General features: G+C 35.4%; 1 protein-coding gene across 1 annotated transcript in view; it reads right to left on the reverse strand.

The window, feature by feature from the left end:
- Window positions 1-720: 720 nt before the first annotated feature.
- C9H8orf34 (chromosome 9 C8orf34 homolog) overlaps window positions 721-14393 on the reverse strand; it is a 330423-nt gene continuing 316750 nt past the window's right edge. Inside the window, exons 11-12 of the mRNA XM_087864837.1 lie at window positions 11676-11723; window positions 721-855 (exon numbers count right to left, since the gene is read on the reverse strand). Coding sequence (XP_087720963.1) covers window positions 754-855; window positions 11676-11723 — 150 coding nt within the window. The 3' untranslated portion in view covers window positions 721-753. The remainder of the gene's footprint in view (window positions 856-11675; window positions 11724-14393) is intronic.

Raw genomic sequence — 14393 nt, forward strand, 5'->3', positions numbered from 1 at the left:
AGTAATCACTTCACACCAATTATCATGAGAGCTACATTATCATTTACAATTTTTATTTCTCTCTGCAGGCTACCATTGATTAAAAACAGTAAATTTTGATATGTTATTTTTTTAATGATGCTATTTCTATATAGTCCAGACTCCAACCTGTCATCTGGATTGCTGAGCCCATATATCTGACAATGTCAGTAAACCCCTAGAAAGCACGTACTGTGTCATGCTAAGGTAGAGTAATCCATCCTTTGTTAAGATTATAATCTAGAGATTTAGATCAAGAGCTGTATGTTCTATTTGTCTTAAATTCTATAATATTAATTTGTTTTGTGAGCTTACAAGAGTTTCTATGTACATGCACTCATTCATTTAACCAACAATGATAATTTCACATATAATAAATTATGAGAGGAACTTCACATACTTTAAAATTGTTTAATAATCACAAATTATCACTGATCTAATTACACAATATTTATAAAAGATTCACATTCCAAATGGACTTTCTGTGCTGGACTTCAGAAAGAATAATTCCTTCTTTTGAGGTGTTACCTATCCCTCTTTGCAAGGTCAGGTTGCAGCTTCTGCACCACAATGAAAACATCACTGAATCAAGACTTAACCTGAAGGAGAGCGTATCTTTCCACGGTCTCCCTAAACAAGCCTGAATTTTTTGCAGGCGTTTAATTTTAGGAAAGGGAGATACCTTCGTTGTGGATTTCCTTTGGCTAAGAGCAATTTGTCAGTAAACAGCAATGTCTACTCACGTTTATCTTGTTCTGCTTCTACTCCTTCACTTTCTGTGTCACTTGGCAAGATCCACGGCTGATGAACTACTTGCAATTGCTTTAAAGATTCATCCTGCCCAAGAAAAAGTTCATTCTGGATTAAACTCTAGATGGATATCATGAATACCAACATGGGTGAATACTTTTGCTTTATGAACTACATGTCCAAAAAAAAAAAAAAACAAAGAAGAAGAAGAAGAATTTCTTCACAACGGAGAAGAGTTCTAAGTTTAAATTCATTTTCATGTCAGTCATGCCATAAATTCTGAACTCATTTTTTTATATTCCCCTTTTAATAAGATTTAATGTCTTAGTAGGAGGAAATATCTAGACTCTGTTCCTTCCTGAATTAATATTTTTATGGAAATCTTGGCAAGTTATGCTTAGAAATACAACAATGAAATATTCAGTATAAAATTGCACAAAATGTGCCTATTTGCCATCAAAGTTTTCAAACTCCTTTTAATTAGAATAAAGATTTGTAGGATTTAGCGAACATTCTCAACTTTACCTTTCAGTAGTACTTACTTCACTGCCTTCTTCTTCTTCTCACTTCCTTATTTTTTAAAGATACTTCTCATACTTCCTTCTTGCTCTGTGCTTTCTGTCATTTCCCTAAAGCAGACCCTCATCTTCTCCCACCCTGACTGCAATCGTAGCCATCTATGATGTTTTCTAGGGTCAAGTTGCTTCGTAATTCTCCCCACCAGTTTCCTGCCAGTGTGGGCTTTTGAAGACGCCATATAATGTACTCATAACCTTTTCATAATCTTCCATTGGCTTCATAATTCTTAGGATAAAATCTAAACTCAAGGCCCCTTATGATCTATATGTGTCTACCCCATTATACCACCACTTCCATCTCCATCCCACCTCAACTAACACTTCCACTCCAGCTACAGTTACCTGATAGCTCCTCAGGTTGGTCATTCTGTCCGATCTGCCAATATGTTTTCGCATGTTATACTTCCTGCCTACATTCATTAATCTGTCTCAAACATTAACACTTCTCCCAAGGCTTAGATGTTATCTCTACTGAAAGCCTTCTTCAGGGAAGACAGAACTACTCCTCTATTCCTTTATGTGCCTATTGTACCAACGTAATAATTACTGCATAGTAATTGCTCTTTCATATTCTCCTACTTCAAAAATAATGTGGAAAGTCCCTAAGGACATGGATAACTTCTGTTACCTCTAAATTTCAAATTTATTGAGCCATGATGTAAGAAAATCTTTTCAAATATATTTTGAAATGTTCAAACAAAATCAGTATGACCTGTCAATTTACTCTTTTGACTTCTCAAATTCACATCATCTTCCCCCTCTTTCAATAATCTTTTTCTCCAGCTTGAGGTATTTTGTTTATTTTGTTCAAACAAATACTGACAAGATAAAAATAAGGGCCCACAACTCCTGATTTCTAAGAAAGATGATATCACCAAGTATTGAATGTCCACTTTGCTTAAAATGATTCTTGTATGAGAGAAACATCCTATTTGCTATCTCTTGATTGTGGCAGTTACCTCTGATGTTTAGTCCCAATCTAGAGTCTCAAAAAGTTAGTTTTTCAGGAGTTTGGGAGGGAAATAGGGGGTTGAATAGGTGAATCAGAGGGGATATTTTAGGGAAGTGAAACAATTCTGATATTATAATGGTAAATACAAAACACTAACATTTGTCAAAACCTATAGAACTTCACACAACAGCATAAAACTTAGTGTAAGCAAACAAAAAAAATCAATTAGAAGGTTGGGGGATCCCAAGATGGAAGGCAAAATACTAAAAAAGAAAGTAGATACATTACAGATGTATGAAATGAAACTGAAGGTTACATGTGGGGAATAAGGTTCTAACCTAAGTAACTGAAAATGAGTGGAGTCTGTAAAACCAAAAGCAAAAAGAACTATGCACAAATACTGTACACTAATTGATAAAGTTTTTCCCTATGTATATACATGTTAACAATTCTGAAACTACTATACATATATTCTGGAATTGAACAAAGAAATAAATGGATGACAGAAGCTGGGAGCCACATATTTCACTGGTGAAGCTGGAGTTAATAGAAAGCAAAGCTAGACTGATTCAGGTATAATGTGTTACAATTGGAGACATCAGTAGGAACTCATGTTTAGCTTACTATATATACAGAAGGCTACACAGAGAAATATTTATGGATATTTATACATACATGGGTTACTATATACAGATATATCTCTCTGCTCTGGTAGCTGAGAGGGTTTAGAAGCAATGACATCCCAATAGCAACGAACACAACTATCACCCAGATCTTGATTCCTAATACCATTCTCCAATGAAAGAGCCAGAACTCTTGAAGAAATGACTGATTCTAGGACTGAGGCAGGAAAGATACAAGATAAGCCTGAAGCATCTTGGAGTGCCAGAAAGCAAGAAAGTGTTCACATATGCATGTACACACACACACACGCATACACACGCACGCAAACTCTCACACACACACATAATGAGGGATATATCAAAGGGTTAAAGGAACCAACTGAAAAATCTATCAATGGCTGAAGCTAGCACAATTTATACAACAAAATAAATAAGGTAGCACTGGGTTACTATGAAATATGAAATAAATATCTGTGAGTCCATTCTGATAAAAATAAATGATTAACTAAATAAATTAATAGGTAAGAACAGTTAAATATGCCATGCAAAAGGATTTCAAATAATTTATATAGATACTCTGCTCTTAAGGAGGTGGAGAATAATTTCCCAATCCTTAAGTGCACACTGTGCATAGTGACTTTCTACCAGAGTGCAATATAGAAAGGGAGGGCAAAAAGAGTAACTTTGCCATGGAGAAATCTGACAAACACCACCAAAAGCCAAGTGATTAAGGTCAACATCAATAGCAATGATTCATGTTGGTCTCTTGGTAGGATATGATGAAAACGGAATCTGACCTCTATGGTTTTCTTCCTCAAAATATATCATCCCAGTCTAACCACAAGAAAAATATCACACAAATCTCACCTGAGGAACAATCAACAAAATATATGTCCAATATTCTTCAATGTATTGATAATGGTAACCATTATCAAACACAAGGGAAGTCTGAGAAATTGTCACAACCAAGAAAATACTAAAGATACAACTACGAAATGTAATACGATGACTTGAATGGGGTCTTGGGATAGAAAAAGGGCACTAGAAAAAACCTGAGGAAACATGAATAAAATATGGATTTAGTCACTAATAATGTATCAATATTGGTTTATTAATTGTGACAAATATACTAATATGAGGTCTTAATGATAATTAAAACTAGGTGAGAGGTCTATAGGAACTCTCTGCACTACCTTGCAAACAATTCCATAAACCTAAAACTGTTCTAAAATAAAAAGACTTACTTAAAAAGTTAAAATAATCAAAACAGTATTTTTAAGTGACTTGCAATTTTAAAATAAAAGCACATCTTTTTTTCTTAGCACCACCAACTCGAAAACAGTCTGTTAATAGGATTAAAACTTAAATTCCAGAGAATAGATCCTAAGAGTTCTCATCACAAGGAGAACATTTTTTTAAAATTGTATCTATATGAGATGATGGATGTTAACTAAACCTGTTGTGGTAATCATTTCATAATATATGTATATCGGACCATCTTAAACTTATACAGTGATGTATGTCAATTACATCTCAAAAAACTAGAAAAGATAAAAACAAAACCAGGGGCGCCTGGGTAGCGCAGTCGTTAAAGCGTCTGCCTTCGGCTCAGGGCGTGATCCCGGCGTTCCGGGATCGAGTCCCACATCGGGCTCCTCTGCTGGGAGCCTGCTTCTTCCTCTCTCACTTGCCTGCTGTGTTCCCTCTCTCGCTGGCTGTCTCTCTGTCACATAAATAAATAAAATCTTTAAAAAAAAACAAAACCAAAAACGTATATTGCTGTCATAGGAGAGATGGCCTTTGCAGTGAAAAGTCCTTGCCTCAAGGGTTGAGAGTCACAGTTGTTTTTACCAAGGTTAATTTAGGGCATGTCACTTCTCCTCTTGGGATGGAATGGAGTGGGTGAAGGTCCTGGATAATATGATCTCTAGTATTTCACGAGGGGCAAATTTCTAGGCCCAGATTCTTCAGACAGCCAGTAGAATGTGAGAGGTACTAGATGGGCTATTGTAGGGAAAGTTAGCAAAGAAAAAATAAAGATAGTCATTCTTGGAATATACACTTACGTATAAATCAGTGTTTATTTTTAAAATTTAACTTATTTTTTTCTCAAATTTATCAATTATTGGATTTGGTCTTGCAGAGCCACGACCAAAGAAACAGCATAAACTCAAAAAAAAAAAAAAAAACCAACTTAGATGTAAAACTCCATAGCAGTATAGAGGACAACAGAAATATAATTTCAAAATTTTTCATGTAACAGAGAAGAAAATCACCTTCCTACAATTTATCAAAAATAGAACACATGATCTCTGCTGTTTAAAAAAGAACAATGAAAAATAACCTTTTTGGTTTTGTAAGTTAAAATAGCCAAATCTTACTCATTTAAAACATGAAATTTTAAAGTAACCATGAAAAAATGTTTTTAATTTAAAAGGTACTTTGGTTATTTACCTTTTGGGCCCAAATATTAAAACCTGTTTTCATAAGGAAAGACATAGCTAATAAGTCATTTGTGTTACTTTTTCCCACAATAGTTCAGAACACTGAGCAATCCTACTGATCGGTTTCCGGTTTTAACGGCTTTACTCCTCAAGAGATAATAAGCATTCAGTTATTCTTTTGTTTATTGCAAATTACGTAAAGTACAAATAGAACATTAGCTCAATAAAACATGTAGTTTGAGAAGAACTTTAAAATGCTGAGTTGTTGGAATTGTAGAGATAGTACAAATATTACTGTTAATAGATCATTTAAATGCTTTACTCCGGTTTTCCCTTAAATACGATTAGTAACACAATGCACCTGTTTGCTTCATCAAATGCCATCAGGCAATACAAGGTATGTTCAACCTTGAGCCCATAAGACTTTTTGATGGGGTCAGGAAGCTGAAATCTTGAACATTTTTAAAAACAAGAGCTGACATGTTCATCTTTGTCAACTTATTGAAAATTTTTCTACAGGGATATTAAACTACGTCTGAGCATAGCACAAACTGTTTCATATGCCCAAGAGCAAGCTCTTGGGTTGCTTTTAGAAGAAATGCCATTCATCCTTTTTCTAAAACACTTTCACCATAAGTATGTAAACATCCAGGGACTAGGAGTGCTGAGAAATAGTAACATGCATCGCATGGAAAACAGTTGCTAGCCCTATATCAGCATATCATTTTATCTGCCAACAGAATAAGTGCTTTATAAACTTCAACAGTATTGTTATTCCACATGGATAGCCTATTTTTGGATTCTCTAAATGCAATCAATCAGTGATTTATGTCATCTGTGGCCATGGAAGCTCAGTATGTTTAGAGAAAAAAAATGCTCCTCTGCTTAAACTTTCACCATTGGATACTTCAATTTTGAGGCAACAGATATTCCTCTCCCTTTGGTTAAATATGAAAATAATGCACAAAACATCAGCTTCTATCTTTCAAAAAAGATTAATCACTTTCATTTTACTTCTATAACCATTGGATCCCTATAAAATAAAAATCCCTGAGGCATGTCGCATGTAAAGCAAAACAAAATTACTCTCCTCTCCAGATACATTTAATAGACTGCTTCTACTGACAAAGAATTAAGACTATACTTCCATTAAAATGAATTTCTCCATATATAACTTACACACAAATTAATACAGGCACACCTCATTTGATCATGCTTCACAGATACTGAATTTTTTTTTTTTGTTTTTTTACTCATTGAGGGTTTGTGGCAGCCCTGTCTTTAGCAAGCCTATCAGCACCATTTTCCCAACAGTCCTTGCTCAGGTTATGTCCCTGTGTCACATTTTGCTAATTTTCCCAATATTCCAAACTTTTTCACGATTATTCTATTCGTTATGGAGATCTGTGATCAGTGACTATGACTTACTGAAAGCTTAGATGATGGTTAGCATTTTTTAGCAATAAAGTGTTTCCAAATTAAAGTGTATACGTTTTTTAGACATAATATTATTGCACATTTAATAGACTATAATAGATTATAAACATAATTTTTATATGCACTGTGAAACCAAAAAATTCCTTGGCTCACTTAATTGCAACATTTGCTTTATTGTAGTGGTCTGGACCCAAAGCCACAATGTCACCAAGGTATGGCTGTAAAGTTTGAAAATATCTTTCTTTTTGTATTTGTTAATGAAATTCCTTGTATTATCAGACTGAAATCCATAATTTTTTAGTAAATTATACTTCTACAGCCCATTTCTTTTGGGAATTGTAAAAGGGCAATTAAGACATAAGAAGAGGGAAGTAATAAGTTTAGGAAGCTGTAAGTTTGAACTAATAGGATTTGGGAAAAGAAAAGAGAAACGGCAATAATTTAGTTAGAAATAAATGGTAGATTGTGAAAAATATTACAAAATAAATGCAAGGTGCTAAAATAAACTTATCTGACAAATTTGCTATATTATACTGTGCATGGGGATCACACTCCATTTTATGTCCTAATTCATTCCATTTGGTGACTTTTCTCTTCAAGAAAATTGTAGGACAAAATTGTAAGCCTTTGAAATGGATGAAAGATTATGGGTATAGACAATGAAAAACAATACCTTTTTCTAGCATGTCCTTCTCATTACCTGATTGTGTGGAGGCTCTGGGTCTTTTCTTGACTTCGAGCTGTTTAATAACTACATAATTCATAGACATTGATAGTAGTGCAAATGATTCTAGTCCATACCTTGCATCCATTTGAATGTAATTGTTTATTACCCTATGGCTATTGGTCAGTTTTGCCAATTTTTGCCTCTCTTTATAACTTCATTTCAGCATTCCTTATTTAAAGGAGGGTTTAAATTCTCCCTTGAACTGGTTGTAATACTTTACTGGTTCCCTTACGAGTGAGTTAAATAAATCTTTGATATGTGTTCATTTTATATCTGTTTAAGAGCCATGATTATAACTTTTTAAAAATGTAACTCTTTTAACAATATGTATCAGTTCTTAAGGAATGTCAAAGACAAAATAGGGTTTTCTTGACAAAATTCCTTGTTCCCTTGTTTCTTAACTGAATAAAACCATATAATTCAATAGTAACATCAATTTTTCAAAAAGTAAATCCCTGTGCATGATAAAAAGTTAATTATGTCTTATTTATTATAGGATGATGTCATGCACTTTCCACAGAAGTAGAGTTGGGAGGAACTTCACGACAGTAGTGATCACACAAATAGTACAACACAGGAGAAACAAGACGGGCCAAAACTGGCATGAGAAGTGATTTTAAGATATTCTGTTGCATAAAAACGATCCCTTTTCCAGTTCAGGTGGTACAGCTGGCAAAACCAACCTCTACAGATTTGGAAAAGGCGTGCCCGCTTAACATGCTTCTCTTTCTGTCTGACACCTTTACAGATTGCGAAGCTGCCTCTTGACACCTGGAGTTAGTTCACACTTCCATGTATGTTGCCTCCGGCCTTCACCAGCTAACTTCCTGAACTGTGGGGAACCGCTCTAAACTGCTCTTCAGAAAGTTTCAAAAAAATCATTAACTTGAGTCTTTAGTACTTCATAGCTTCTCAACCATTTAAATTGACAATACTTTTCTGATAAATACATATGTAAATTAATAAATTTCTCATGATTAGGGGATTTTTAGCCAGTATAGTGTGCTGCTTTCCAATTATTCACCTGGAAAATGTGATATTTTAAATGGATTAGCTTCTCTATAAAAATGTGTGACAATCAAGCTTTGGAGGTACTTGATTTTGGTAAGTTCCTCTAAATTATACGGATTTTTTGAATAAATGTTTATATTATTTTGAAACTGAAATCTCTGCAATATGAAATTATTATGCCTACCTGAATTATGAAGTGTCTTTCAAGTGAAGAACACATACTTTCTTTAAAAGAAATTAACCGTAGAATGATTTTGAAGATTAGGAAAAGTAGACTATTGTAAAATATCTCATTTTTTATACGGTCAAAAATACAAATCTTACTCTAGGGGCACCTGGGTGGCTCAGTCGGTTAAGCATCTGCCTTCAGCTCAGGTCATGATCTCAGGGTTCTGGGATCAAGCCCCATATCGGACTCCCTCCTCAGTAGGGAATCTTCTTCTCCCTCTGCCCTTCACCCTGCTCACGCTCTCTTTCGCTCTCTCAGATAAACAAATAAAATCTCAAAAAAGATACAAATCCTATTCTGGAAAAATAATACATTAAAAACCAGAAAATATAGAATGGAAATTCCATTTTAACTTTTGTAGAGGAGACCCTATTGTCTCTAGTTTCGATTTAGGTCTAAACAATATTGTCTAACGTCATGTGGTTATAATTCTGTTTAATTATAAGACTAAATTAAAAAAAAAAACCAGACTTTGATCTGCAAAGAGTTGCCCAAACTTTAACAAGAAATGTTAAATATATTAAAAATGTAAACACTATGGTTTATTTGAGTTTTAGTGTATACTAAATAAAAACAAATGTTTGCTAGCACAGTTTTAACTTCAATGCTTCTAACATGTATAAATATTGTTCCTTATTGCTTGCTGATTCAACTAACATGCAGAAAGAGAGCAAAAGTGAAATAAGAGCACAAGTGGGAAAAAAAAAAAACAACTATCATTTTATGGCTCACATTCTCAATATGTTCTCAATGGAGAAGAATTTGAGTATATATTTCCTAAAGGCCAAATGGATTAATGTCCACAAAAAAGAAACCAACTAGTAATGAGTTAATAATTCTCCACTTAAGGTCATATTTCTAGTTTTATTGTAAAGAATGATCATTTGTTGGTTTAAAAAAGAGCTAAAGTCTTAATATCAACCAATATTAGATAAAAACCCTATGTGATACTGAACCCCCCCAAAATGCTTATGGGCAGTTCGCACATACTTGTAATTCTAAACTGGAAGTCAGTGATGAATCTCATAAGCTAGAGAGATTTTATACCCCTAATCAACAAAAATTTTGTTCTTGAGAGTAAATTAATAAATAAAACTCAGAAATTTATTAATAGAATTTTCCTCTTTACCTGTATTATAAAAAATTGGGGGTTTTCCATAATGTATGTAGTTACTCTCTAGAAATAACATTGAAAGAACACTTCAGGGCAGTGCTTCTCGAACTTTAGGGTGCCTTGAATCACAGAGGGATCTTGTTAGAGTCCAGATTTTTATTTTCTGGATCTGGTGTGATTTTACATTTTGTCCAAGCCCCCAGTTGTCTATGTTGCTCGTCAGAGGACCACATTCAGGAGCAATGCCCTGCCAGAACCTCCAATGAAAAGGCACAAATTCCCAACCCTGTTCTCACACTGAACATTCACAATTGTGTGAAACATGTATGTTTAGATTCCACATTCATAATAATGGAGAGAAGAAAGATCTGTTTCCTGGATAAGAGCTACAAAATTAAAATATGATTTATTTTAAAAGTTCCATCATCTTATATGCAGTCTATTTCTTGTGCTAGCATTTCAATTCTCCCCTTCCTCTAGCAGTGTTAGACCCATACAGGATGCATTACAACAGGTAACAGACGCCCTTCTTGTAGAGGTGCCCACCACCCCCAGTCCCACCACCGAAGCCAAGAGCTTCAGGGACCACAGAATCCTAAAGAGAAATGTTACTGGTATACACATTGAAAACAGTGTCTGCCTCTCTTTGGCAACATTAATTGTTTCAATGTATTCTACTCAATCTCTGCATCAAATTCATTAAACTGAAATTTAAAGTTGGTGCTCTAACCCTCCAATTTTTTTACACCATATATTTTGATTTTTCTAACCTGAACCCAGACAATCAACCTGGTCATTTCCTTTCGTTTTCTTTTCTCCATGTGCCTTTGGCAAAACTTCAACCACCTCCAAACAGGCAAACCAGTGAAATTAGAGCCTTAAAGGGGTGCTAGGCACTCTGATTTTCCTCTCCAAGTGGTATTTGGAGGCAAGGGTGAGTTTAAGTATGGATATGCTCTTTTGAATAAATTTTCAGTGGCACATTCAGTAGGCCACTGAAACTGAGTTTTGGATGGATGCATGCACGCAAGAATAAAATATTTAGAGAACCAGATTCTATCTTTCTGAGTAGCAATATTCAAACCAAATATTTGGTACTTCCATGACATCATCATCAAACTATTTCCCAGTTCCACTCACCTACAACAAATTCAGATATCTAATTTAGTGACCACTGTGGTTTGGCTTCAGATCAAGTCTTATGGATTCTATCCACGGATTTATCTGCAAGTTCCCAAATACCATTTGCAGACAGCCCAAAGACACATCCTGTGACACACAGCACCCTTGGATATCTCCAAAATAAATCCAGACGTCTAAACGGATTTCCAACAAAAATCTAGCATATATTTTATTTGTCAAGACAGCACTTTGCCTAATAGCCTGCACAAGTAATGTCCTTGATGAGCATTTATCACATGAATGAAAACCAATTTGGTACAGATTGTTCTTTCCATAACAGCAATGATCATGTCTTATTACTTTATGCACATGTTTTTCATTTATTAGGATAACAACAAATGTTTGTGAGTGAAAATATATGATAGCCCTAGGTTTGTGCAGTTTTGCCTTCAATTTCAGGATGACTGAATTGTTATAAAGTACCCCCCTATCAACGAGGACCAAAAAATATTTTGCTAACATATTATTTTTTTATCTTGTTTTTGTGGGCATGACCAGTGAATAGGTATAGACTGGAAAACCTATAGCAGATGGAGAAAGCCCAAGTGAATATTCGTCTTATATGACAGACTGATTTCAGACTATGTTACGAGGCTACCTTAAAACTCACTTCTTCCATGTAGTTTTTCAGTGACTGTCCTCCACTGGAGGCTTCTCCCTAGAGGCAAAGGGGAAAAGAAGTTGAAAAAGTCAGAGGAAGAAGAAAGAAGGGACGATGGAAGATGAATCATGGAGAGTAGTGCAACCTGGGAACAACACCAAATCCTTACTGTTCTCCCACCATCTCAGTTGATATTTATGGGACGATCAGTTTGGCTACTTTCTCCTCTAAAGGAAATAATTTTTTTAAGGCAACAATATCTCTCTTAAGTGGATTTTAAGTCACATAAACGAACCACTTAGAATAGCTAACTAAATCTTAGGACAGAATACTAAAGGAGATGCATAAAATTTTCTGTTACTCGTTTTATAACTATGTTGTTAAAAGTTAGATTAAGAAAAAAGTCACTCATTCTGTATTCTATAAATCTGTATGAAGATCTAATACATGGACTTAAAAATATTTTGTGGGGGGAATATAGATAATTAACCTGTCCTTTCCTCAATGTTTATATGCAGCCTTTCTCACCTTGCTTGTATGTTATTAGTAAATTCTCCATTATTTGTGCTTTTCACTAGACCTTCACTGGGTGCTAGTAATCACTGAGATTTAAACCAAAGAAATTTAACATCGGATTAAACATATATCCCAAATTCTTCTAAACATTGGTGGTCAAAACTGTCAAACAACTCACTAGTTTGAATAAGTTATATTTTTATACTATCTGGACAGAGACGTTTGGAAATAAATTCTGAGATATCATGAAATGATAAATTCTAAGAGACCATGTGTGTTTAAAAGATAGCTAAATAAGTGTGAATAAAGCTTACATTTGTTTCTAATTTTTCAAAGACACTCTTTTTTTACATTTCAAAGGCTCTCCATACATTATCTCGTTTGATTAGTTTTTCATTGCAACTTGAGGGCAAGACATACTCAAGCCAATCTGATATGCAAAGACCCTAAAGGCAGAGGGGCTTAGGGAAGTGCTTCACTTCAAGTGGCTAGGTATAGGCAAAGCTCTGCTGGGACCGGATTCAACTCTGACACTCCTCTCTTTCATGGAAATGAAAAGTTTAAAACATAAAAATAAATAAATAAATAAATAAATAAATAAATAATAAATGTATTTCTTAAAAGTTGTGTTGTATACTCCAAAACACTTGGAGAGGGTTGAAAAAAAGCATGCTCATTTCAAACCAAAAATTAAGCTGGAAATAAAGTGCTGGCTTCCCTAAATGCTTAGAAATCACAGATATATAATATTTTTTCCAAATCATGGTTTCCACTGGTGAAAAATTTGTATGCTATAGTTTAAATATTTCCAAATGCTTCCAAGCTTGTGGGCTTTTCAATGGATAAGACAGTCAAAGAGATAGGACAGTTATATTTACTTAAGCTAAAATATAAACTATTAGGAAAAATCAAATCCATGTAAAACCCCCAAACTGGGAGGAATTTAACTCAAAGCATACGGAGAAAGTTGGAAATTTTCTTCAGATAAACTGCTTTTTCTAGTTGAACTTGCTATACTATCTCCCTTTATTTGGATAATTATTCTAGAAAGAAAGCTGTGGACTCTTCCAGTCTGGCTCTTCCCTGTGACAGAACCAGTCCTTTGTGTACTAACAGCAGCCCCCCTCCCCCCACTTCGCCTGAGTTGCTAGGGGTAAGAAGACAAGGTGACAAGTGACTGGCTGTTTCGGATCTGCTTTCTGGAGGGGCCAGCGTCGGAGGCCTGCCTGCCTGGTCTCTGAACATCTGAGGGCTCACAGCGAGGTGCTGCAGAGCGGGCCCCTGGGTACTCACTGAAGAGGGCTGTTTCCTTGGAGCTAGAGTGCAACGGTTTTCCCCATTTGTCTGGACACTTACAGTCTTATGCTATGACCTGGTAATGACTGAGGGTTTTCTCGATGGTCAGATATGACCAAAGCACGGTGTACACTACAGGGCTTCCCGACAGACTTGCTTCTTCCCACAGTGCCAGGTACTTTTCAATATCTGTACCACAGGAAAGGAGAAACCTACACAACAGCATTTGTCTCAAAGGCCACACAGACTGGAGTTGGGCTGTAACTGCCATTCATAAATTACTGACCTGGGTGGCACTGATGAATGAGGAGCACGAAGTAAAAAAGACTCTGGGAGGAAAATACAGAGGAAACAAACACTTTGCACAGAGGATTACAAATCTGGCACAGGGCCAAGGGCACACAACAAAGAACAAGATGTCAGGATCTCTAATTCTTAGGGTGGGAATAGATGGCTCCAATCAAGAGGCTCCATTCAAGATGTCTGTCACAGGTTCCCCATTTCCAACACGGGACTGTTGAAATGCTGATGCCGACCTTCCCTTCTTCCCCTTCTGGGGGCGCGCTAATGAAATAAAATCCCTTTCGAAGCACACAGTTGCCCACGTAAGTCATCCTACTCTATATTTTAAAGAACTAGCACTTTAAATATCAAGTCATTCAACAAACTAATATTTTGATAATCACCCAGAAGTAAATCAAAATTATCCAATGCAAAAACTCAGAGAAAGAGAAAATAAAGAAAAACTGGTATCATTACGGCTTACCATTTGGCATGGGATTATGGCTGTTAGAGATGAAGGCTCTTGCTGCTCCCCTACTTATTTTCCATTTAAGAAAATATTCTCAGCGAGACAGAATATCCTAGAGATAGAGCTAGGACTAGGCCCACACTCTCCTGAATCCAACACTGTTT

This window comes from Ursus americanus, chromosome 9 (genome assembly GCF_024610735.1).
Source record: "Ursus americanus isolate L20-20 chromosome 9, mUrsAme1.1.p, whole genome shotgun sequence".
Lineage (NCBI taxonomy): Eukaryota > Metazoa > Chordata > Mammalia > Carnivora > Ursidae > Ursus > Ursus americanus.